We start from the raw sequence: 25,629 nt of genomic DNA, 5'->3' as shown, positions 1-25,629 counted from the left end.
GACATCTCCTGGAAGGGCCAGTCGTGGGGAAGGCTATGTTAATTCCTTCCTTCCTGTAGCCTTCCACAGGTGGGCAGGGTTCCACGAGTCAGGCCTTTATGTGTGGACAGAATCCTTTTAGTGAACAAAAGCAACAGGAAGCAAAGGTTAAAATAATAAAACAGATCCAACGGGGTGTCAGGATTGGCTCCCGTAAGCAGCACGTGGAGATGGCCCACACCGGCTGCGGGCAGTATAGGCCACTTGTGGCTGTTGGGCACCTGGAACATGGCGTGTGTGATTGAGATGCGCTGTGTCTGGATCCCCGGACATGACGGGAGAGAAAGTAAAGTGGCTCATGCACACTTTGTCCTGAGTGCCTCCTCAGATGATTGAATTTCAGGGGTGTTGGCTTAAATTAACTGCGTTTTGAACTGATTTCATCACCTTTGTGTTTTTAAATGCGGCTGCAAGAGAAAGTAAAATGACACAGATGGCTTGTGTTGTATTCCTGCCGGGAAGCGCTGGCCTTGATGGAGACCCCAGGAATCAGGGAAGGTGGCAGAGACCAGTGGGGGTGGGGGGTGGGGGCGCGGCAGTGAGCAGCTCAGACTTGGATCTCTTCCTGCCTCTTCTGTCTCCTGTGTGCCAAACCCACATATCTCATGTGTATATTCTTGTAAAGCATCAAAAACTGCACCTGTTGCTCATGAGGCTCTGCGAGTCTTAAGTCTTTTCATCACTCCGCCCCCTCCCCATTTTCTAATCAGGCCCCCTGAAATCAAGTTCATCACAAAACTCACTGGTCCTGAGCATCCCCTTCCCCTCGCCACGTGGATCCAGAGCATCTTTTGTGCAGAAGCACTGGACCTCCCGCACAGCTGCCCATCCACTCGGCCCTTCCTGACTCGGCCTCCACTGACCCCGTGTGTCCACCCTCACTGCTCCCCCCAGGCTTGTGGCTGTCCCCCTCACCTGCAGAGCCTCCCCTCCCCACAAGCCCCAGCCAGCCTTTCCTGTGTCCTCTGGACCAGACCTGTGGCCTTGGACGCCCCATCCCTGCTAGGCCTTCCTCCCATCCCTGACTTCTTGGGGCTGGGAAGTCCCCGGGTCCCCCTCTCCTTGCGGTCCAAGCCCTCTTCTGGCGGCTCTGTGCCTCCTATGGCATGTAAATGTGCCCATGTTGGGGTGCTGAGAGCAGGGGGCTCCAGCGGGCTGTCTGTTGGGATGGGCGGGACCGGGAGTGGGTGGGCTGTCTGCTGGAAGTGGGCAGGGCTGTGTGCTGGGATGGGCGGGGCCGGGAGTGGGTGGGCTGTCTGCTGGGAGTGGGTGGGGCTGGGAGTGGATAGGCTGTGTGCTGGGAGTGGGCGGGGCTGTGTGCTGGGAGTGGGCGGGGCTGTGTGCGGGGATGGGCGGGGCCGGGGGGGTGGAGCTGGGAGTGGGCGGGGATGTCTGCTGGGTGGGCGGGGCCGGGAGTGGGTAGGCTGTGTGCTGGGAGTGGGCGGGGCTGTGTGCTGGGATGGGCGGGGCCGGGGTGGGCAGGGCTGTGTGCTGGGATGGGCGGGGCCGGGAGTGGGTGGGCTGTCTGCTGGGAGTGGGCGGGGCTGTGTGCAGGGATGGGCGGGGCCGTCTGCTGGGAATAGGTGGGGCTGGGAGTCGGCAGGGTGCCCATCTCCAGGTCGTCCCCTCGGCAGGCGGCTGGGGCAGGGCGGGCCTGGCGTGAGGAGCCCGGGGACAGCCCCGCAGTGACCGTGCCCTGTCCGCAGGTCGCCGTCTTGACGCTGACGCTCTTCCCTGTCCGGCTGCTGGTCGCCCTCCTCATGATGCTGCTCGCCTGGCCCCTGGCGCTCGTGTCTTCGCTGGGACCCGGCGGGCAGGAACCGGAGCAGCCGCCGGTGTTGTGGCGGAGGTGAGTCCGAGTCTGCGGGGGCTCCGGGGCAGTGGGGGTGTCGCAGAGCCGTTTCTCCGTGGCTCAGTCCTCTTCCCCGTCCCGGCACAGGCCACCTTCCCCCGCTGCTCCCCGGCCGCTCCTACTCGGAGGCTCCTTCCAGGACTCCGCGAGCCACTTAACCTCTGTGCGGTGTCCTGAGCACAGGCTCCCGCGTGTTTCCTGCCCGCAGCCCTCGAGGCCGCGTGTGGGCTTGCTGCCCGGGTCTGCTCTCTGCTTTTACACCATGGACAGTGATAAACCATGGCTTCATGTAGATGGACGTGTAAATGCAGCTTAACTAAAGCTCCCACAGGGATCCAGCAAAACAAAATGAAGTCACAGCCTTTTCTTGTGTTAAATACCTAAGGCTGTTCCTTAACTCTCTTTGCTGGGCTTCCCTGGGGGTTCCCTGCCTGCAGTGTCTGAGCCACAGGTTTGATCCCTGGGTGGGGAAGATCCCCGGAGGAGGAAGTGGCAACCCACTCCAGTATTCTTGCCTGGAGAATCCCATGGACAGAGGAGCCTGGTGGGCTACAGTCCTTGGGGTCACAAAGAGTGGGACAGAGCGAACACATGCAAAAGCTATTCCTTAACTAACTCTTCACTGTTAGTGAAGGGAAACAAGCCAGTGGAAGGATTTTCCTGGGTGTTTTCAGTGTCTTAGAAGACACTGTTCCTGTTAAAACCAAGGTGTTCACAACCTGCTGTGTCTATATCTCTGATCCATCCTGAGGGCCCTGGGATGGTTTATTCAAAACAGATTTGTTATTAGTTTTATCGTTAATTAATAATAAAAATGTTACTAGTTTAGACGAGCCCACAGCCCAAACGTGCCACCACCTGCTCTATGAATGAGGTTTATTGGGACGCGGTGCTGCCCACTCGTTTCTGCACCAGCCCAGGCTGCTGCCCTGCAGCGAGGACTCCTGTGGCCGAGGCCAAGGGCCCACACGGCCTCCGGTGCCTGCTGCCCCGCCCCTAAGATTTACAGACCAGCTCAAGGCCCTCCTCTCTCTCCCGCTATCTGATGATGCCCTAAGAGGCTGCGAAATTGGTGTCTCTCCTGGGCCTTAGTTCTCCGCTGCCCACGCGCCACGGTCAGAGCAGCAGTTACCACGTGCAGGGCAGAGAAAGCCGGTTGCTGGTCCAGGGTTTTCTGAGCCGTGGATGAGCACCACACCTGGGGGACGCCTCACCCCCCTCGCGGCATTTCTCGTCCGCAGACCGTCCCCAGTTTCTAGTGAACCGTGGTTATTCTTCCTCCCTTGAAACCGGAGGCAGGTGTGGCCAGCTCCACAGGTGTGTCCCAGCACATCTGGGCCTCGGAGACTGCCTGGTGTCACGGAGCTCTCCAGAATGAATGAGCAGGTCCGTGAGTGAGCGAGCGAGGGCGAACGAGAGCGAACCAGAGGGGGACAGGGACCAGGCTTTCTAATCTCTTTGGAGATCATACTTTACCTTGAGAGTTTTTTTTAACTAAAGTATGAGGGAGTAGGGAGTGAAAGTCGCTCAGCCGTGTCCGACTCTTTGTGACCCCATGGACTACACAGTCCATGGAATTCTCCAGGCCAGGATACTGGAGTGGGTAGCCTTTCCCTTCTCCAGGGGAGCTTCTCAACCCAGGGATTGAACCCAGGTGAATTTGGTACCAAATGTATAGTCAAGGAAAATAAATCCAGGCCAAAAAGGAATCAGAATTTCAGTTTCTCTGGATTGAAAACCTACAGAAACCAGAGATTTTGTAGTTTTTACCCAGAAGGAGTGATTTGATAAAAGTATCTTTATTCCCTTTTTCCTTCCTCCACCCGGGCTGGGCTCCTTTCCCTCCTGTTCTCACCTCGCACGGCCTCCGAGTCTGTCTTTTCACATAGGTGACTCGGGGCTCCTTGCATTTCCCTGTTCTGACTCCCTGTGGCTTTTCTTGTCTGCAGTGATGCACTTGATCTCATCGGGTGATAAGTGGACCACAGCCAAGTTTAGTTCCAGCAGCCCACTTCACAGAAGCATCGTGTGTGTGTGTGTGTGTGTGTGTGTGTGAGAGAGAGAGAGAGACAGGCCCATGATGTGCCCCACGTGCAGAGACATGGGGTGGTTTCACAGGAGGTCTGGGTGTTCACGTCCACAGAGACTGAGCATCGTTCTGAGTGTATGCCTGTGTGTGTGCACGAGTGTGTACAAATGCGTGTTTGTGTGTATGCGTGTGTGCATGTGCATACACGTGTTCGTGTACTGGCATGTACCCCAGCAGCACGCACACCTACCTTGTGTGGCTCTTCTACCGTGGCCTCCATCGCCCGGGGAAGGAGTCGGGTGCTCTGGGCCTGTTGGGGTCAGAACCCAGCCCTGAGGGGCGCCAGGTGGCCAGCAGGTCTGGGGCCCCGGCTGGGCAAGGGTGGCGGTCAGGGTCACCATGGGCTTCCCTCACACATGGCTTCTTGAGGTCACCTGCGTATCCGCCTGCTGTGGGAGGTCTGACCTTTCCTTCCTGTATTGTCTTTTTCCGTTTTATGGAATTTCCAGTTTTATGTTGCCTTTTACCAAAAGAATGATGAGCCCTGAGTATAGCCTCAAAATTCTCTGTCCCCAAGGTCCCGAGGCTGCGGCCTGGGGGTCGCTGTCCCCTCGGGACCCGGGGCCCTGACCCCAGCTGGTGCCTGTCCCTCTGCTGCTCTCTCGGGCGTGGTCTGCATTCCCTGGGCCTGTTTTCTTTTTGTTTGTTTGTTTTTCATCCAAGATTTTCTGGAGTATCGGATTTTATCTCAGAAAGAAGATGCACGGAAGGAGCTCGTTCCGTTTGTGTCTGGAAGTGTCTTTATTCTGCTCTGTGTGTTGGTGGGTGTTGAGTTAGGTGTAGACCTGACTCAGCGCTTTCGTGACACGCTGCTACCTGCAGCTTAGATGCTAGAAGCCCACCTGTTCCTCTCTGGAAAGTTCGAAGTCTCTGTTATTGGAAATTTGGAAACTTTTGAAAGGAGATTGCATGAATCTTTTTTTTTTTTTCTTTAACAAAGTGCATTCTGGTCAGCGCCTTGATGTGGTGCTGGGAGTCTGTGCCCGCCTTCAATCTGAGAAGCTGTTTTCTTGGTGTCTTATAGTTCTGTCCTGGCTTTTTCTGGCATGTTCTGGGAGGTTCCCTCTCCATTTTCCAGCCTTTCTGAGGAGCTGACATTTCTGCAGGAGACATTGGATTTTCACACATGCTTTGTTTTTCTTGTCCTCTGGACGATTTCAGAGCACCCTGGCTCCGTAATGTACTGACATGTGTGGGTCTCTTCTGATGCCTGCCCTGGGGTCTCCTCGGACCTTCCTCTTCCCCCCACACATCCGAGTCTAAGGTGTCTCCCTATGTGAGGAAGGGAGGACGGTGGGGGCGAGGGCGGGTCGCTGCCCTTGTAGATCTGCCCCCCGGCCCCCTCCCTGGAATGGCTCTGCATCTCCAGTGTGAACGGTGCCCTTGCCTCAGGAACGGGGTGCTGGCGCCAGCTGGGGTCGGCGTTGCCCCTGACGGGGTGTGGGCGGCAAGGCGCTGTCCCCGACGGCCACGCTTCTGTTGCAGGGTCGTGGACGTGCTGCTCAGGGCCATCATGCGCACCATGTGGTTTGCGGGCGGCTTCCACCACGTGGCCGTGAAGGGGCGGCGGGCACTGCCCACCGAGGCCGCCATCCTCGCCCTGGCTCCACACTCCTCCTACTTCGACGCCATCCCTATCACCATGACGATGTCTTCCGTCGTGATGAAGGCTGAGAGCAGAGACATCCCCATGTGGGGAAGTGAGTGAGCCCCCCATTCCGCTGGGGGAGTGAGCCCCATCCTGCTGGAGAGAGTGACAGCCCCCAACCTGCTGGGGAGTGAACCCCCTGCTGGGGGAGTGAGCCCCCATCCTCCTGGGAGAGTGACCCCCATCCTGCTGGGGGAGTGACCCCCCATCCTGCTGGGGTAGTGAGCCCCATCCTCCTGGGAGAGAGAGCCCCATCCCACTGGGAGAGTGACCCCCCCATCCTGCTGGGAGCGAGTGACCCCCCATCCTGCTGGGGTAGTGACCCCAATCTTGCTGGGGTAGTGAGCCCCATCCTCCTGGGAGAGAGAGCCCCATCCCACTGGGAGAGTGACCCCCCATCCTGCAGGGAGTCAGTGAGCCCCACCCCCTCAATCCTGCTGGGAGACTGCCCCCCCATCCTGGTGGGAGTGCTGAGCCCCCCTCCCCGTCCTGGGGGCACCGACACCTGCCCTGCTGGCTGGTCCAGGTCACGTGACGGCAGACACGTCTGCATAGGTCCCACCCCCGTGAGCCAGGCCCTGACCTTGACCTCTGTGTTACGATTTCTTCTGATATTACTGTGGTTTTCATTTTTTATTAGCACACAAGTACCCTCAACTGTGAGGTGTTAAAGCGCTCCTTCAAGCTCTAACACAGCGTGTTGCCCTTGGCTCACAGAAGCGCTGGAAGCTGGGGCTAGCTCAGTGCCCGTGCCGGGGGTAGCTGCTGGGCTGTACCAGTCGGTGGGCTCACTGCCTCATCCTTCTGGGTGGTTCCACCAGACCTCCCTTTCTCCCCATGGCCCTTTTTAGCAGCGTCAGGAATAATCAGTGAGGAAGGATGAAATAGTGTCAATTGCATGAAAAAGCAAACTGTTTCAAGACATGTGACAAAATATCACTGAGATGCGCTTAGATTTTTTGAGTGCCATGGACCCAACTAGGTAGAATTTTATTCTTTTTAAAAATGTTTTCTTTTCAGTTTTGTAAGACGTCCAGGAAATAAAGGTCATGAAACATTATTGTTTACAAATAGCAAAAATACTCAGAAAAGAAGCTCACAGCCCATCTTGGGCCCCATGAGGGGTGGCCCTAGGGCAGAGCAGGTGGAAACCGACCACTGTGGCCTCACCAGCCCGGGAGGGTAACCGACTTCCATGGCCTCCACTTGCCGTCAGGTCAGATTTTCTCTCCTGAGAAGTACTTCCCACCTTTAAATCCTTATTCAAGGACCAGCGTGTTGGTTGTCACCATCAGCTTTGGTCGTGGGAGTCCTGAGTGCACTCCTGCCCCCACAAACACACACTCTCACACACACACACTCTCACACACTCACATTCAGACTCACACACTCTCACACACTCACATTCTCTCACACACACACACTCATATGCACACATTCTCACACTCAAACACACACTCACACACACTCAAACTCTCACACTGACAGTCACACACACACACATTCTCACACACTCACATTCTCACACTCACACACACATTCTCACACTCACACACACACACACTCACATTCTCACACCCACACACTCTCTCACACACTCACACCCACACACTCACACACACATTCTCACACTCAAACACACATTCACACACACTCAAACTCTCACACTCACACAGTCACACACACATTCACACACACACACATACACTCTCACACACACACTCACAGTCACACACACATTCTCACACACACACTCACACACACTCGCACATAGACACACACACTCATACACTCTCACACACACACTCACACACACACATTCTCACACTCACATTTGCACGCACACACACACACTCTCGCACACACTCACTCTCACACACTCTCGCACACACACTCACTCTCACACACTCTCGCACACACACTCACTCTCACACAGTCACACACACACACACTCTCACACTCACACACAGACACACACTCTCACACACACACTTGCTGGGGGCTGAGAATGGAGTCTGTTTCTTTTGTTTTTAACCACGCCGCTTGCAGGGTTTAGCTCCCTGACCAGGGATTGAGCCCATGTCCTCGGCAGTGACAGCACAGAACTTTCACCTCTGGACCCCAGGGAACCCCTAAGAAGGGTCTCTGTGTCCTGGAATGGGGACCAAGCACCGCGGAGCCTGGGGTTTAAAATGACAGGAACATGTGTTTGCTCATCGTTCTGGGGGCCAGACTCCAAAACCCAGGTCTCAGCAGGCTGGTCTCAAAGGAGAACCCATCCCAGGCCCCCCTCCGGTGTCCGCTGTCCTTGCCCTCCTGGGCGAACCCGGCTGTGGCCATGTCCCCTCACCCTTGTCTCCGTCGTCACCTGGCCATCTGTCCTCCTCACGAGGACACCAGTCCTTGAGCAGGGCTCACCCTGTGCAGTGTGACCTCATCTTGACTTGGCCACATCTGCAGAGGTCCTGTTTCCCAGGGAAGTCAGCTACGGGTCTAAGGAGGTCAGATATGGGCCCAGAGAGGTCAGCTGCAGACCCAGGGAGGTCAGCTGCAGACCCAGGGAGGTCAGCCACAGGCCCAGGGAGGTCAGCTGCGGGTCCAGAGAGATCACCCATAGGCCCAGGGAGGTCAGCCACGGGTCCAGGGAGGTCAGCTATGGGCGCAGAGAGGTCACCACAGGCCCAGGGAAGTCAGCCACGGGTCCATGGAGGTCACCTATGGGCCCAGAGAGGTCAGCTGTGGACCCAGGGAGGTCAGATATGGGCGCAGAGAGGTCACCACAGGCCCAGGGAGGTCAGCCACAGGTCCAGGGAGGTCAGCTGTGAGTCTAGAGAGATCACCCATAGGCCCAGGGAGGTCACCGCGGGCCCGGGGAGGTCGGCCGTGGACCTGGGTTCTCTGGCTCTTCCATCAGTGACGCAGGTGACCGAGGGCTCTCCAGTCCGGCGGGTCAGCCCACCGTCTGTCTCTCTCCCGCCTTGTCGTCTGTGGCCCGCAGGTGGTGGGGCTCCCAGTCAGTGCCGTCCCTGCTCCCTTGTGGCCGGCAAAGCCCGCGGGGAACCTCCGGGGGGATCACCATGCCACGAGCCGCCCCCACCGACCCCACCCCCCACAAGCGCCCCGCCCTCTCTTTCAGCTATGATAAAGTACATACGGCCAGTGTTTGTGTCCCGGGCAGACCAGGACTCCCGCAGGAAGACGGTGGAGGAAATCAGGAGGCGGGCGCAGTCCGGCGGGAAGTGGCCACAGGTGGGCTGCCTTGCTGTGTCCTGCACGGATTTACTCTGAAAGACCTGAACATAGGGGTCAGAGGGGAAAGAAACCTGAGAGCCAGAACTTGACTTCCCTGGAGACTGGGTTCATTGTGTTTCACATTATTTTTGATAAGTGCAAGCCTAAGAATGTGCTTGTATATCAGGTATTTTTGGTTCTGGCATTTTAAAAATAAGAAATGGGGGAAAATAATTTTCACATGCATCTGAAGTTCCCAAGTCATCTTTTAAGTTCTCCGTCAGAAACAGCTGGCTGGCCTGGCTCTGGAGTCAGCGGCCTCGTGCCTGAGTAGGGCACTGGGCTGCGTCCACTTGCTTCTTAAAGCTCTGAGCTTTCCCGGCACGCTTTGGTTCCCTCGAGGCACCAGGAAGCCTGGCCTGGGCTGTGGGGCAGCATCCTCAGCCAGAGGCAGCCGTAGGTGCGGTGTGACCCCTGCTGTGTACACATGTAGTTTTTCTTTTCTATTGAGCCGACCTCAAGAAGCCGGAGCCCCACAGGACTCTCTGGGTTCTGGCTGCTCAGAAAACAGTGACAGCCTTGCTGTGGCCCCCTGCCCATGGACGAGCAACCCCTGGGGGGCTGTGCTTCCAGGGTCCCGGCTGCCACCCACCCCCAAGCATGGCATGACCCTGCCTCCTCCATTCAGCTCACCTGCCTGACCCAGGGTTGGACCAGCCCCCTGGAGCTGGTCTTTCCTCCAGGGCCCAGGGTTGAAAGCAGCATTATGGGCTGTATTTTCCAGCACGTGGGGGAAGTTAGCTTCCATCCCCCTGCTGGGAGTCAGTACGAGTTAGAGAGATGGGAGATTCCGGTGACAAGGCGTTACCTTTGCTGCTGGTTCCGAGGGTGTCTGCGTTGTTGGCCCGGCCCCGGTCCACGAGGCCCCGTCCTCAGCCTCACACTTCCCATCCGTGTGCCTCTGTCCTGCCTGTGCCGTGGGCTGGTCCGTGTCTGTTCCACGCGGCAGCTCTGGAGGGCACTGTGCGTCCTGCCACTGGGAGACGCGTGCTGTTTGTGTGTCTGCGTTGCTTCCAGATTTTAGTAAAACCAGCAGTCAGAGGGGGAATTCACGAATGCTTCTGTCTGCCTCTTACCTTTCTCCACTGAATGTGATTGAAGTGCCTGAACTATTTCAGGCCCAGAAGAAGCAGATTGGGAAGTTGGCCCCTGAACCGGCCCTTTGATGCTGAAATTTTTTTTTTTCCCTCTCATTTCAAGATAATGATTTTTCCAGAAGGCACCTGTACCAATAGGACGTGCTTAATCACCTTCAAGCCTGGTATGTAGTGCCTTAATTATCTTTCTCTCTCTGCGAGAAGGTGGGGAAGGCCCTCACTCCCAGCAAAGTGCCTCAGCCCGGAGGTGTTCTCCTATCTGTCTCCTGCGACCCTGGGGTTTGGTCTGAGTGTCCATGGCCGGCCCCCAGTGACCTCTGACCGAGAAGCCCACTCTGTGCTGAGACCCTCCCGGGCCGTACGGGCGGGGGACGTGCCGCCACAGAGATGAGACGTATCCCTTCTCCGTCCGCAGGTGCGTTCATCCCAGGGGTTCCCGTCCAGCCCGTGGTTTTGCGGTACCCGAACAAACTGGTGAGTGCATTCTCCTGGGCACACAGGTCCAGCGAGTGTCCTGGGCCTGAGAACGGCCCGGTGTTCCAGAGCGTTCCCCCGCACTCGCTCCTGAAGCCCTGCTCTTGTGGGTCAGAGTCCTGGCCCGTCCTTGAGCTGGACCCGTGGGTATGAGACCCCCCCCACCAGGTCTCCTCAGCATCTCTGCCACCCAGTTCACACTCAGGACATTTTAAAACTAAGTCCCGAAGGCTAGAGAGCAGAAGGGAGCGGGGTTAGCCACCTCCGCTCTCGGTCCTCCGGGGGCACAAGCGCCCTCTTGACGGTGCTCTTGGCAGAGCCCAGCTCGGCTTCCAGGGTGAGCCCCGGATGAGGCCTCAGGCCCCGGTGCCCGTGGGTGCCTCTCCCCGGCCGCCCCATCTGTAACCCGCCCTGCCCCAGGCTGCATCCTGCCTCTGCAGGGGTGTGCAGCTCTGGGGTCCCTGCCTGCCTGGTGCTGGCTGTGAGAACCTCCCTGGGGGACCCAAGGTGTATTCGCTCACACGAGCTCCCTTGGGAGCTTTGTCACGACAGGTCATGGCAGGGGGCGGGGGGCTGGTTCAGATGTGGCGGGATCCCTCTGACGTCTGTGGGCCCCAGAGGCTTTCAGCGCCCCTGCTTCCAAGCCGGGCCCGTGGGCCCCAGGTGTGTACGCTGACCCCGTGCCCGCCGGTGTAGACAGACCCGGTGTCTGAACGCCAGTAGAGCTGGCAGCCACGTGGGCTGGTGCAGCCGTCCTTACGGCCCTGAAGAGGCTCGCCCTTTGGTCGGTTTCTGAGAATGAGGATCTGTCACCGGCCTGTAGAGCTCTAGATTTCCCCCTCTCCAGTTTGTTCCATCGGCTCGTTTGAAGCAGGGCGCTGGGCGGCTCTGGGAGGAGGGGGGTCGCGGGGATGAGGGGCTCCGTCGGGACTCACGGCTGCTCTCCTGCCCCCAGGACACCATCACGTGGACATGGCGAGGCCCGGGAGCGTAAGTCAGAGCCCACCCTGTCCTCCCCTCCAGGCGCCACCGAGCCGCTTTAGGGGTCGCCGCGCCGGCCTGCAGTTCAGTCTGGCTGCACGAGGCGGCCTTCCCCACACCCGGGATCCTGGGACTGAAGTTGATGGTCCTCCCCCCGGTGGGAGGGGAATGGATTCCTCTTCCCACCTGCGTCTGTCAGCTCGCTGGTTGAGCGCACAGCTTGACCCCGGAAAGGAAGGGGGTGCACGGGGGCCCGGGCGCCGGTGTGTGCTGGTGTTGGGGGGTGGGGGGGCGGCCCTCCCGGGGCCCCTGGCCTGCCCGAGTGGCGGAGGTGGCATCGCCAAGGCTGAAGGGTGGAGTGGGAGGTGAGGAGCTGGGGGGAGCTGGGAGAGAGTCTGGGAAGGGGGTCCTTCAGGTTCCTGGCGAGCTGGGCTTGGAGCGGGCCGTGAAGAGGTGGACAGTGGTAGGGGTGCCACGACCTCGGGCCTGGGGGCCCTGGAGGGGCCGGATGTCGGGGAGACGAGGCGTCCTGAGCCGGAGGCCAATCAGGGAGCGCGGCCTCGGGTTGCGGCAGGCCGGCGTGGGCGTCTCTGAGGCGCTCAGCCTTGTCCTCAGGGCTGCATTCGCCGTTGAGATTCAGGCCCAGGAAGGCTCGGCGCCTCCTGGAGACCAGCCTGCTCAGGGGTGCCCTCTGCAGGGGAGCGGGGCGTGGAGACCCGGCATCAGAGCTGCAGGGAACCGAGACTTCACCATGCTGTAAATTTGTTCACGTTTAAGGTTGAAGATCCTGTGGCTGACGCTGTGCCAGTTTCACAATCAAATGGAAATTGAGGTTTGTCCGGATGCGGCGTCCACAGCGTCGCGGCCGCGTCTGTGCTGACAGGATGTTTCACAGTGTCGTGTTGTGCATGTTATTGCAATGTCGCGTTATGTCATGTTAGGGTCTCCATAGACAGCGTTACCAGGTTGAGGTCCATAGAGATAGGATGTTACATCAGGATCTCTACGGACGTGATATTATACATGATGCTGGCATCTGTAGGAGGTTACGGGTTATCTGTCTTGCTTTGAACGCTCCATTTCTCATGGCTTCGTAGAGGGCTTCCCAGTGGTTCAGTCAATTTGTGTCTCTTGTATGACCTTTTATCCATTCAGATAGCATTTTAAATATCCGCAGGAAGCTAAGTCCCTTGTTCCCTTATTATGGTTAGCGTAGCTTGACAGCATATAAAGTTGGCACACAAGCAGTTAATGATTCTCTTGACTTACATTTTCACCTGATGCTGACGTGGCTGGCATCGTGCTGCTGAACTTATCACACTCTTGCCCTCTGTTGAATGCCCGGTCAGACCAGGCAAACTGCCCACGAGTCTTCAGCCCGTCTCCAAAGTCCCAGTACCTGTGCTCTCTGCTCAGATAAACATGCCACATTCATGCAGCCTGTAAATTTAATCATGAGGAATAGAGTCTGTTTTCTTAAAAGTGGAATTCACTTGCTACTCCTACATCTGAAAAATGAAAGACTAGTCTTACACAGCGTAAAGCTTTTCATTTGTAGAGTAACGCTGAATTTACACATGATCCCGGCCTTCAGCCAGGCTTTCCACTTCAGCAGAAATAAGCCACTTAATAAAGAACTGAGCTGAAAGGGCCATGGCCCACGTCCAGGGGCGGCCGGCCCACAGCCCAGGAGGTTTGCTGTGGCTCGTCTGCTGGTGGCCGGGAGGCAGCGGCGGGCCGAGTCTCCGGGGAGGATGGATGCTCTGTCTCAGCCTGGTTTCTAATTTTAAGAGTTGAAACTGTGTGGCTTTGTGACGCCGCTCTGAACTCCTTCCTGTGTCTCTCTACAAGATGCCAGTGCTGAGGTCAAACTGCTGCAACTTGCAGAGTTTTTAAAAAGGTAGCAGTGACAGCCTAGAGCCTTTCCTATGATGGAGCCTGGCCCAAGGCGTGGGACTTACGTACATAAAACACTGTGAGCTTCAGTCACAGAGAGACCCGAGTTCCTGGGGCGATTTATCATGCAGTAGCTGTCCAAAAGCTGCTGAGAGCCTCTCAGATGAAACACGAAACTGAGACCATGAGAAATGGGAGCACATGTATGATTCTTCTGCATCTAAAGACTGAGCCCCGGGGTGAAGTTACCGCTCCAAGCCCTGACTCCTGTGTCGAGGGAGTGGTGCTCCTGCTGAGGCAAGGCAGTTTGGGAGTGTGCACACGTGTGTGGGTGTGTCTGTGTGTGCACACACGTGCACCTGCTTGAGCAGGAGTGACAAGTCCAGACGATTCCAGTGGAAGGTGCTCGGCCGTCAGGGTGGAGGTCGCCTTGTGGTGGTGATGGCGGAGCGGGGAGCCCACGCCGTGCCGGTGACCGGCTTCTCTGTCCCTGCAGTTCCTTCCGGTGTACACGCCCTCGGAGGAGGAGAGGAAGGACCCCGCCCTGTACGCCAGCAACGTGCGCCGCGTGATGGCCGAGTGAGTGAGCCCCGCGCGCCGCCGCCCCCCAGCGCCGCCGGGTCGGCGCTCCATGCACGCCCCAGCGCCCGCGGCCTCCCCGGCTCTCATCACTCGGTGACCTTGTCCCCGGCGTCCTGGCCTTGCTGGAGACCACCCGGCAGCCGGGGCGGGCGATGGGTTTGAACCAGCCTGGCCGAGCGTCAGCCAGAGTGTGCTTGGCCACACGCTCTGTCTCCCCGTCCTGTCGGCGGACGTTTCTGCTTGTTCAGCCTTCAGAGGATGGGTCATTGCCCCCGAATTCTCTGCATTGCAGCCATCGCTGTGAGCCAGCAGTGCCCGCGGGGCTGTGTCCGTGCGTGCGCATGGAGACGGGCAGCGGGGCCGTGGTCACGAGCGCATGGGAGGGCCTGGGCCGGCACGTCCTGGCTGCCCTCCTCCTGGAGAGCAGTCCTGAGGTTCTTCCTCCGCAGAGCGCGGGTTTTGTGCAGTTAATCCCGTGGCGCTTAGAGGACGGCGTGCCTGCAGCCAGGAGCATGCCCGCCTGAGTTTCCCTGCAGCCCCTGGCTGGTTTCGGGCCCTGGCAGCCTCACCCCAGACCCCAGGCGTTCAGCCTGCCCACACACCTCAGAGCCTTCAGCGCTGGGAGCAGAGTCTGGGGGGGACACGCCCCGCACCCCGACCCCCGACGCTGACTCTGGGACACAGAGCCGCCGGGCAGCAGGAGGCGCTCGACTCTCAGCTTTTGGGAAGTCAGGGCAGTGAGGGACCCTGATCAGCCCCTGGACAGATATACTCTCCACAGAGTCAGAGGCCTGACAGTTTGGGTGTGATTTTTTTTTTTTTTAGTTTATATTCAGTAAATTAGCCATTAAAAATCTTAAGTACCTACCCTAAGGAAACTTCTGTGTTGTCATACGGTCCGTGTTGGCTCAGTGGAAAAGGACAGATACCCATCGGGTCCTGTCTCGCCTCACGGCTGCAGGAGGATTCCAGAACCGTGAGGGTCCCACCCAGGGTCCCACAGGCTTTGCAGGCAGCCAGGGGACCCTCCGGACCTGCAGCAGCTCTGGCTCCTGTCCCCACACGGCCAGACCTGAGTGCTCTTTAGGGGAGTTCAGCAGCCGCAGAATGGAGCCTTCAGAGTCATTGCCATGGCAACCAGGAACCACAGCCATATCCTCATACCTGCCAGGGACTGGGTCCAGGGCCCTCAGAGACCAAAGTCCAGGGAGGCTCATGCGCCTCGTGTGCGATGGCCTCGCATGCTGCCCCTGTGTCCTCAGATGTGGAACCTTGGATCGGGAAGGCCGACTGTCCCACCGAGACGAGCGAAAGCCCCCTCGGTTACAGAGACAGGGTTGGCGGGGTCGTTCTCGATACCTGGTAAATTTCCTACTGTGAATGCACTTTCCATAAACGTCAGGAGGAGGCTGCTTTCCATGGAATCTGAGACAGCCTGTGGGATGACCGGGTCCTGCCTCCCTCTGACCCCAGGGCGGTGCCAGCCTGGAGAGCAGGGTGCTCTGCATCGCGAGGGCGGCTTCCTGTCCCTGAAGGCGCCAGATGCGGGCTCCGTCCCTCATGGGCGGAACTGCTGAGGCACCAGGCTGACCCGCGGCTGGGCAGCCCCAGGCCCCAAGTCACTGACGTGTGGGGTCAGCTATTCAGCCTTTGTGTTTAGTGCCGAGTGTGGTACTTCCTATCATTGCTGTTATTTTGTATTTTGGCTCATTGCTTGGCACTCGGGATGGTTCCCTGACTAGCAATCGACCCCAGACCTCTGCAGTGAAAGTGCCAAGTCCTAACCTCTAGGCTACCTGGGAGCTCCCCGAATATGCTCTACACACCTCGGCGTCCAGAGCACTCAGTGCCCAGTGGCTCCTGTTAAAGGCTCCTACTTGGGGGTGGTGGGTGTTTGCGGGCTCCGCGGGCACCTCATCCCATCCTGCAGGCTTAGGGGCGCCCAGGGGGAGGGTCAGGGCCTCCGACCTCCCTCCAGGCCCAGCTTAGGACCCTCCAGATGTGGCTTCTGGGGGGACCGACAGGAGGGGCCTCACTCCGGCGGGGCTGGGAGCAGGCCTGCGGCTTTTCCCCGCATCACTCCCAGGTGGGAACGGCCGAGGGAAGCGGAGTCTGCCACGCGCCACTGGGTGGACGGGGCCACCTGTGTCCTTAGCCCCAGGACAGGGAAAGTGGGATTTTGCCAGTGTTCTCTGCATGGCCCTCCATCTGAGCCGGCTGGGCTCACGCTCAGGAGGACGCGCCCTCCTTCCAGGCCCGGCTCTCACGCCAGAGGACTCATGGTGCGCTGCCTGCCCCGCCTCCTAGGCCGGGGGGTGGGGGGGCCCCCAGAGCAGCTCGTCCCCTCACACGTGCGTGTGCCCTCATCCGGCCTTCACACCCCTCTGATGCTGCGGGGCTTTGCCCCCCGATTCCTTTCTCGCAGCTGAGTGCCGGCACACCCTGAGCGGCGCGGACATACCAGGGCCTTTGCCTGGGGAAGCCACCCATTTCTCCAGCACCCCTGCGCCCCACTTCTCACCCAGGGGGTCGTTCCTGTTCTTGGGGAGCTGGTTCTCTCCATGACTCTCCCCTCCACCCTGACCACCACCTGTATTCTTATCAGCTTCTACTTTTAATGTGTAACTAAAGCTTCACTGAGGCTGCAGAATGTGGAAACCTAAGCAGAAGTGCCACTTAGGGTGCAGACAGCTTGGGTCATGTGGAGGGCAGTCTTTTGTTAAAAATGCACGCATTCTGGGGACAGACCGCTCCAGGGCTCCGCGCCCACGGGTCCCGGAGCAGGAAGCAGGACGTCTGAGTCGGCAGGCCTCGCTGTCGCGTGGGTCTCCGCCGCCAGAGCTGAGCGTGCGAGAGGGGCCGAGACCCTGGGCCTCTGCGTGTGACGCTGCTCTTTGGCCGCTCCCTCCCTGGGACGGCCCCCCTGTTGCCCGGAGGGCAGCTGACCCAGCCCCTCCTCTCCCACAGGGCCCTGGGCGTCTCCGTGACCGACTACACGTTTGAGGACTGCCAGCTGGCCCTGGCGGAAGGCCAGCTCCGTCTCCCCGCTGACACCTGTCTGCTGGAGTTTGCCCGGCTGCTCAGGGGTCTGGGGTGAGTTCCCTGGTCCTCGCTGGCGGGCGCTGAGTCGAGGCGGCCGTCTCTCAGGCACCTGGGACGAAGGAGACCGTTCAGAGGGCACAGGCTTCATGTGGGCCCCGCAGGGTCCCCACCCGGGCACTGATGACAAACCCAGAGGTCGCAGGCGGAAGCCAGTTGAAATGATTAACGGTGCTCTTTCTGAGGTTTGGGTTATTTTTTCTTTTTTGAAATGCCAGCATCATTCCACACAGAAGTGTCTTAAACCCTGAATGGCTAGCCTGACTGTCTCTTTATGGACGGCCTCCCCGCCCCCAGCCCCGCCCCGAATCCTAGGAGGGCCGGTCCCAGGGTGGGCCCGTGCACCGCGGGGTCCCAGAGCTTGGGGTCGGGGGCACAGTTGGCCCTCAGTCTTCTAGACGAGCCCCTTTTCCCAAGGACTGACTGCTGCTCTGTCTATGAATCATCTTCAGGGTTTGCTGGGTCTTAAGACATAAAGCTTCCGTTTTCAGCATTCTGTGACTTTATTGAAAACAATCCTCCCCTCATTTTTTTTTCTTTAGACTAAAGCCAGAAAAACTTGAGCAGGATCTGGACAGGCATGCAGAAAGCGCCAGAATGAAGCAGGGCAGGAGGGTGACGCTCCCTGAGTTTGCAGCCCAGCTGGGGGTCCCCGAGTCCGAGTCGCTGGAGGACCTGTTCTCCCTGTTTGATGAGGTAGGGGTGGCGGGGGACAGCTGGTTTTCCCTGGGGGCAATTTTGGAAGCAAACGAGAGACCAGCCTTTGTTGCCCATCTTCCAAGCCACCCTGTCTTTTGGAGTGTTTTGTCCTGTGCTGTCAAATGCAAAGAGAAATTTGGCTTTTAAGTCAATGTTTGTTGGCAAGCACGCCTGTAGTTGGGAGAATTGAAGCTGGTCGCTCAAAGACCCCTGAGTGCATGCGTGCCCTCGGGAGGTGGCGGGGCCCTTGCTAACGGTGTCTGTCCCCAGGGTGGCGGCGGGGAGGTGGACCTACGTGAGTACGTGGTCGCCCTGTCTGTCGTCTGCCGGCCGGCCCGGACCCTGGACACCATCCAGCTCGCGTTCAAGGCAAGTGCGGCGATTCTGCGACCTTAACATGTGGGGTCGGGGAGACATGGGCTCGTCCAACCTGTGAGACACTTTGTAGTCCCTTAGGATGTTGGGGAACTTAGTCGTGTGCCGGCCCTTTTCACTTGAGTGTGTACCAGCCATTGCTTGTAAAAAGGCCCAGAAGCGCCTCTGCCCGGTTCCTCCTAGATGAGAGCCCTGCTCACCTTCCCGAGTCCTGCTGGTGCCTAGCAGGACCGCTGGGCCGTCTCTCCCCAGACAGCCTCCCTGTCGGCCTGCTGACCGGAGGGAAGCAGGGCTTCGGGGCTGAAGACCCACCAGCCCCAGTGTAACTCCAGGCCAGTCTGCTCACGAGGCGGGCAGTGAGTCTGGGAGGCAGGGAAGGGTCACGCTGGGGTCCTGGCCCACCTGGATCCAGCCAGCGGCCCTGAAGGCCGCTCGTGGGGTCAGTCTGCTAGGATGGAGCGAGGCAGGCCTTGCCCGCCGAGAGACAGGCTCCATCTCACACTAGCGAGACTCATGGGCACCTGCTGTGTGTAGGTCCGGGGAGCCCTGTCCCTCGCTGGTGGGGAACGCCGTCTCTGCCTTCCAGCCCCAGCAGGCCTTTCCCACGGCTGGGAGGGACCCCACAGCGCAGGGTGGCTCCACCAGTCCCGGCAGAGGAGTTGATGGGCAGCATCAGTGCTTGGTGGACCAAGACCAGGAAAGCCCGTCCGCATCCTCTGGCCTCAGCGGGCACCTCTCGGGGCCCATCGCCCCTTCACTGACATGGCTGGGTAGAATCTGCCGTCACGATGGCGGCTGGTGGGGGGGCGGGCGACCTGCTTTCAGCACAGCAGCTGAGCACAAGCATGAACTGCTAGGGCGTCCACCCCGGGGCCAGGTGCACGGCCGGGGGGGGCAGGGCTGCCTGAGCAGCTGACCCGAGGGTCCCGGTGGTTCTCCACAATGGCCTCCCCTGCAGGGACTGCCCCTCCCAGGCTCCCCAGAAAGCGGGCGGCCCCTGTGTCTGGCATCCCTACAGGGTGCCCGCGTGTCCTGCTCGTGTGGACGGCCTACTCCACCTGAGGTCGACGACCCACAGGCTCCCCCTCCGTCCCCACCCACAGCCCAGGATTGGGGCGTGTGTGAGCAGGTGCGGGGCAGGCGGCCCTGAGATGTGGTGAGGAGGGTCTGCGAGGTGCCCTGCCCGGGGACGCGGACACCCCTGTGCCTGTCCCCCTGGGCTGATGGTTGAGACCCAGCATTATGGCGGAGTTCAGGCTCCCAGAGACCCGTGCCAGTGCTCGCAGGCAGCGTAACGTACTTCTGGGTCCCTTGTCTCCACCTTCTCTACTACCGTCATCGATTCAGTTCAGTCGCTCAGTCGTGTCCAACTCTGCGACCCCGTGAATTGCAGCACACCAGGCCTCCCTGTCCATCACCAACTCCCGGAATTTACTCAAACCCATGTCTATCGAGTCAGTGATGCCATCCAGCCATCTCATCCTCTGTCGGCCCCTTCTCCTCCTGCCTTCAGTCCTGAGTCAGTTCTTCGCATGAGGTGGCCAAATATTGGAGTTTCAGCTTCAGCATCAGTCCTTCCAATGAACACCCAGGACTGATCTCCTTTAGGAAGGACTGGTTGGATCTCCTTGCAGTCCAAGGGACTGTTCACGAGTCTTCTCCAACCCCACTGTCCGAAAGCATCAATTCTTCGGTGCCCAGCTTTCCTTACGGTCATCATCATGTGAAACTGCAGATACAGTCGTGGTACAAACCCCACCAGCTCAGGAAGGTGAGGGGGGCAGCCCGGGGCCTGGTCCTCCCGTCACAAGTCCGGTGCCTCCTGGCCTTTCTCAGACAGACGGCAGGGTCATCTCGGGATGCAGAGACAGAAGTCCCCTCGCCTTCGGCGTCACAGCTTCAGGCCTCAGGCCCGCTGGTCCCCCTGCAGCAGCTCTGAGCACTGGCGGGTGCGAGGCGCCCGCAGGCCGGGCTGGACTGTGGGGCTCTGGAGGCTGCAGAGAGGTTTGTCTGCAGGTGGTCTGGTTTGACGCATATAAAGAGCGAGATACGAGGGGACTAGGCCAGGGGCGGAGCGGGCTGGGCCCTGGGAGCGGTGGAGGCGGCCCTCCAACACGGAAGCGCCTGGCAGCGGGCCTCCCACCTGCGGAAGGCTGTGTGAGCGGGTGGCCGGCTCGTCTCGCTGACAAAAGCCAGTGAGCCCCTGGGGGCGCCGGGCAGGGCCCGAGCTTTGCCTGACCCAAGGAGCAGGCATCCTGCCCCAGGGAGCCCGCCTCCAGGCAGGAGGGTAGAGTGGATGCTCCAGAGGTCGTGGGGTCCAGGAGCAGCTGGGCCTGGGGGCCCCTGGGTCACAGTGGGGAGCTGAGCCCACAGGCGGCACGGGGGGCAGCCCCCAGCTCTGCCGCAGCCCCGGTCAGCCTCGGGGGTCAGGGGGCCTCCTCCAGAACCAGGCGGAAGGGGCGTCGGGAAGGTCGGCTGCAGAGGGTCGGCGGCTGCAGGCGGGTCTCAGCCCAGTGTAACCGGGGCTATGGCTGCACCGGCCCGTGTGGCCTCACTGGTTGCAAGGCGCCCGCAGTGATGACCGTCAGGGAACCTCGAGAGGACAGGCCCATCACCCTCAGGTCCTGGAGGGCCCATGGCGCGGGTATAGCCAGGTCACAGGGAGAGAGTGGGTCAGGCTCTGCCTTTGTGGGGGGTAAGGATGGGGCCTGGGGCTTGGGGATTCATTCTTCAGCGGTGAATTCAAAGCAGAAGGGGGAAGTTAGAGGAGGGAGAGGAGGTCACTGCGGTGGTCCGCTGTGTGGGTCACCAGGGCTCCTTGGAAGGGACCTCGGGGTCTGAGGGCCGGCCTAGCTCCTCACCCTGTGGTTTTGCCAGTGACCACGTGTCACGGCCGTGGTGTGTTCACCCAGGGGGACGTCTGAAGCGGGCGCCTTGCAGGCAACGGCCAAATGCCAGGCGATTGCACTGCAGTGCCCGGAGCACCGTGTCTGGTGGATTTAAGACATAAGAGCGGGGAACTGAAGGCCCGAGGGTTGGGTCGTGGAGCTGGGCGCCAACCTTCCGGACTCTGTGGGCTCCAGTGGTCCCGACCCTATGGGGTCCGGCCCAGCCCAAGAGCAGGAGCAGTCCGGGGCCGTGGGGCAGGGGAGGCTGCTGAGTGACGCCTGCCCCGCCCCGCAGATGTACGGGTCACAGGACGGCAGCGTCGACGAGCACGCCCTGTCCAGCATCCTCAAGACCGCCTTGGGGGTGGCTGAGCTGACGGTGACCGACCTCTTCCGGGCAATAGACCAAGAACGGAAGGGCAGGATCGCGTTTGGTGAGTGGCCGGGAGCCGGGGAGGACACCCCCGTGCGAGGTGGGGCGCCCCACTCCCCTGCCCCGCCCCGAGACCGGGCAGGGCTGGGGCGGGGCTCCCTGTCTCCTCCGCGGGCGGTTAACGGGCACGTTCCGCGTCTGGCCATGAAGCAGATGCCCTCCCCAGCGTCTGCCGGGCGGAGATCAGAAGGTCCCTGGGGCCAGGAGGGGTTCCGCCCTGACGCCTAGGGCACCTCCTCTCCGGGGGGCTTGGCCCTGGCACCTGTTGCCACACACGGTGGGACGGCTGCGCGCCTCAGGCGGGAACCCACCCGGGGACGAGGCCTGGGCTGCAAAGGCAGCAGGAGCCTCCGAGGGTGGCGGGCTCATCAGAGGATGAGCGGTAATCTCCCTGAGATAAGAGCAGAGTTTGCTCAGGAAAGGTCATCGTGCGCCTCTTGTTTGGCTGTGTTTTTAAATCACAGCCAAATGTCAGGAGGAGCCGCCGGGCCTCGCTTTGGCTGCGCACGCCTGCGGTAAAGGGGCCACGCCTCGCGGGGAGCGGGGGCTGTCGCGGCTCTGAGCCCCCGAATTGCAGACCCCGTGGAGGCTGTTCCCACCGGCCGAGGGAGCACGGGCGCTTCTCTTCAGCCGCCTGGAGCCTGCGGCGCCCCGACCCGGGGCTCAGAGCATCGCCGCGCCCCCAGGGTGCCCCACCCCGAAGCTGGGACCCAGAGTCACCGGGAGACACAGCGCAGGCCCCGCGAGGGCTCGGGGGACGGTGCGCCCGGGGTCCCCAGGGCACAGCCGAGTCCCTCTCAGGACGCTGCGCACCCGGGACACACCCCGGAAGTGACCCTTCAGTTCCCCCGAAGCGGGCGTGGCCGAGGCGTTGTGGCGGCCGCCAGGGTCTCCGCAGGGACTAGGGCGCCGCAGAGAAAACAGGCGCGGGGCCTCCGGGCCGTGCACACAGATCCCAAGACGCCCCCGGGTGTGAGGGGGGCGCCTGGGAGAGACGCCAGGCTCGAGACCTTCGCCCCCGAGCTCTTAACCAAGATGCCTGTCTCTCTCCAGCCGACTTCGAGAGGTTCGCGGAGGCGAACCCCAACTTCGCGGAGGAATACCTGTACTCCGAGCAGACGCGCCTTCGGAGCTGCGCCCGGACGCCCCCGGCTCCCACCCCCAACGGCTTCTGCGCCGATTTCAGCCCCGAAAACTCAGCCGTTGGGACGGAGCCTGTTCGCAAGAAGCTGGACTAGGGAGGCAGGGTCTGGGGAGACCAGGCCTGTGCGCAGCCGCCAGCCGGTCTCACTCTCCCGCGCGTGCTGCCCCTGCCCTGCCCTCGGGCGGGCCAGGCCGGACCTTGAGCGCCGGAAGCAAAGCCACAGCAGCTCGCGGGGCGGCTCCGGCGCCGCTTCCAGGCAGCAGTCGGGGGCCCGCGGTTGCTTTGTCCTCACCTCGAGCCCCGGTTCTGCCCCCATCCTCTCCCTCGGGCCTTCCAGTCCGGTCCAGTCCTGTCCGGGCAGCACGGGCCGGCGGCCTCCATGGGCACTTCAAGGCGGCACTCCCGCCCGCGTGTCGATTCCAACAGTCTCCGCCGCCCTCTGCGGAGGAGGGCAGGGCCGCCGTCCGATTTTTAAACGTTTCTATATTTGCAGGAGCTCATGAGTCTTTTGTAAACTTCATTTAGATACTTCAGGAAACATTCAGCCTTTTTTTTACAAGAAGAGAATCGTTTTTCTACTTCGTTTTCCTTTGAGGGTCAGAGGATATTTATTTATAGGCCCTTTTTTGATAGATCCCGGGGCTCTTTGGAGCTTTGAGTTGACCTTCTCTCCAGCCCCTCCCATCCAGGCAGCCCCCCTGCCCCGCCCCTGCGTTGGGGCGCCACAGGCACCCCGTCTGGAGCTGCCTTCCTGCAGCATCAGCCCTTTTCAGCCCCGCTGCTCTTACACCAGCTTGGGGTTTCTGTTCTGGGGTGACCGGATCCACGTCACCGACTGCAGGCTGCGACCAGAGCCCTGAGCGTGGGGAGGGGAGGCCGGCCTCGGTGGAGACCAGCAGGGGGCTCCTGTCTCCCCGGCTGGCACCCCGAGGGCACCGGCAATCCCCGGGAGGCTCCACCAGCCGCTGACTCCCCCCAGCACCCCCCTTTTGCCCCAGGTTTCCCGGGGCATCAGGAGCCAGAGCAGCCTCAGGGAAGGAAGGTGTGGGGAGCAGGTGGTGGGTTTCAGGGAGACCCGGGGGCTGGGGTACCTCTCTGTGCCCGGAGGTGGGGGGCGGCAGCTCCGGGCTCAGAGAGGGGCTCCAGGGGCCTCCTTCACGGTCACGAAATCACCTTGATTCATTTCCTCAGGACGTGATTAGAAACGTCTCCTCAAAGCACAATGACAACCACACGGAGTGTGTTCCCGGAGCACAGCCTCTGGGTTTGTTTGGGACTTTTTTTTTTTTTTTAATTTCTAAGGCGATTGGATTTTCTCTTGGGGCCATCACCATGGAAAGTGACCACCAGGGCTGGAATTGCAGAGCAAATATTTACTGACTTCCTGGGGCTCAGAGACCTGCATGTCGACCGACAGATGGACAGGCGTCAGGAAAGAAAACCCTCTGTAACTTCCGTTCATTCCAGAGCCCCTCCAGCCCCACGCTGGGCAGGGGGCACCTGACATCATTCCAGAGCACTGGCCCGCTGGACACAACACTTCTAGCACAGCCTTGGCAGCGAACAGGACTGAGGTCGTGACCATAGAGCGCATGAAGGTTCATCTTTACAAGACAAAACCCCACGCCCAGCTATGAAGGAGGTGAACGAGCCAAGATGTTCTGAGCAGGGGCGTCAGCCCGCGTCTGTGCATGAAGGGTTTTTGAATGAAACGCTGCCATGCGTTTTCAGGAAAAAATCTCTGATAAACAGACCTTGAATGGATGTTTGTTCCTCCTGATTCTCTTTTCTCTTTCGTAGTGACTTAGGGTCGTGGGTTCAGAGCTGTGAATGTACAGAGCTTGGGGGTGGATGCCCCGTGCGTGGGACCAGGAGCTGCAAGGGGCCCACCGCCTGCAGGGGCCCCGCTGGGTGCTGGGGGTGGGGGGGTGGGGCAGGCAGCTCCAAAACAACCAGAGGTTTTCAACAGAACGAATAAAACATAACGTCTTAAATGCTTGAGGATGTATTTTCTTATGTGTGTGGTTTTTTTTAGAAAGACAACAGCAGACGTGACTCAGACTGTCACAGGAGCACCGTCTGGCTGAGGTTTCTTGGTGCTTTTCTAGGAGGCTAGGAAAGCACGGTCATTGAAATTCTGTAGGAAACACTCTCTGGGTAACAGGAGGGTCTGGATGTTTCGCGCTTACATGGACAGCGGCGGACATTTCCCAGAACTCAACCTCCTAGGCTGTTTGCAGACCTGCAGTGTCAGTTTCTATCCTTTCTCTGTGAAACTCACACCTTCTTCACAGGCTGTTGAGCAGAGACAGGGATCTTGAATTCGGGCCCATTGAATCAGTAAAGGATTTAGAAATGGAAGAGCTGAGGTACTGCAGCCCCAAAAGCCGAACGTCATGAGTCTTGAACAGGGGGTGCTGCCGAGAGCAGCAGGCGCCTGGTGACCGCACTGTCCATCCCTGCGGCCACACGGTGTCCATCCTGACCTCCCTGTGAGGCAGTGACTCCCGTGATGTTATAACCCCTCCTCCACACACGCTTCACTTCTGCTGAGAAAGTGGGGTCCCACTGCCTCCACTTCCATTCAGGGGAGTTCTTCTTGTGCCAGTGGACAGCATCGGATGCTCTGTCACATGGGAAACTAGGTGATAAAGTTCCCGCTGTAAAACGACCGGATGTGTAGGTAGACACATGTAGTACATGTGTGTGCACGCACGTGTGCACACAGGTACCCACACGCATGCACGCACACATGGGCATGCATGTGTACATGCATGTGTCTACATACACATGCACACGTGTATACACAGGGACATGTGCACATACCTCTGTGTACACAGGCATGTGCACACCCATGCATGCACACATGCATGTCCATACATGTGTACATGTGTGCACACATGCACGTGCATACATGTGTACACACAGGCACACAAACATACATGTACACGTTCACGTGCACGCACACATGCCAGTCAAGAAAGCAGTCACTCGGGCACTGCAGTCCTGCCTCCCGGGGCTGGTGTGTGGCTGAGACTGGTA

At 59.7% G+C, this 25,629-nt stretch overlaps 1 protein-coding gene across 1 annotated transcript in view; it reads left to right on the top strand.

Annotated features, from left to right (window-relative positions):
- The window catches only part of LPCAT1 (lysophosphatidylcholine acyltransferase 1), a 38,203-nt gene extending 13,615 nt beyond the window's left edge, over positions 1-24,588 (top strand). Inside the window, exons 2-14 of the mRNA XM_043488674.1 lie at positions 1,746-1,888; positions 5,466-5,680; positions 8,765-8,877; positions 10,120-10,180; positions 10,432-10,490; positions 11,446-11,480; positions 12,249-12,303; positions 13,864-13,946; positions 16,917-17,042; positions 17,591-17,744; positions 18,018-18,116; positions 21,306-21,444; positions 22,497-24,588. Coding sequence (XP_043344609.1) covers positions 1,746-1,888; positions 5,466-5,680; positions 8,765-8,877; positions 10,120-10,180; positions 10,432-10,490; positions 11,446-11,480; positions 12,249-12,303; positions 13,864-13,946; positions 16,917-17,042; positions 17,591-17,744; positions 18,018-18,116; positions 21,306-21,444; positions 22,497-22,681 — 1,467 coding nt within the window. The 3' untranslated portion in view covers positions 22,682-24,588. The remainder of the gene's footprint in view (positions 1-1,745; positions 1,889-5,465; positions 5,681-8,764; positions 8,878-10,119; positions 10,181-10,431; positions 10,491-11,445; positions 11,481-12,248; positions 12,304-13,863; positions 13,947-16,916; positions 17,043-17,590; positions 17,745-18,017; positions 18,117-21,305; positions 21,445-22,496) is intronic.
- Positions 24,589-25,629: the final 1,041 nt, after the last annotated feature.

Source organism: Cervus canadensis, chromosome 16, assembly GCF_019320065.1.
Source record: "Cervus canadensis isolate Bull #8, Minnesota chromosome 16, ASM1932006v1, whole genome shotgun sequence".
In the NCBI taxonomy this organism is placed as follows: Eukaryota; Metazoa; Chordata; class Mammalia; order Artiodactyla; family Cervidae; genus Cervus; species Cervus canadensis.
Note: the sequence above shows the minus strand (reverse complement) of the source record. Positions and strands in the feature narration are given on the sequence as shown.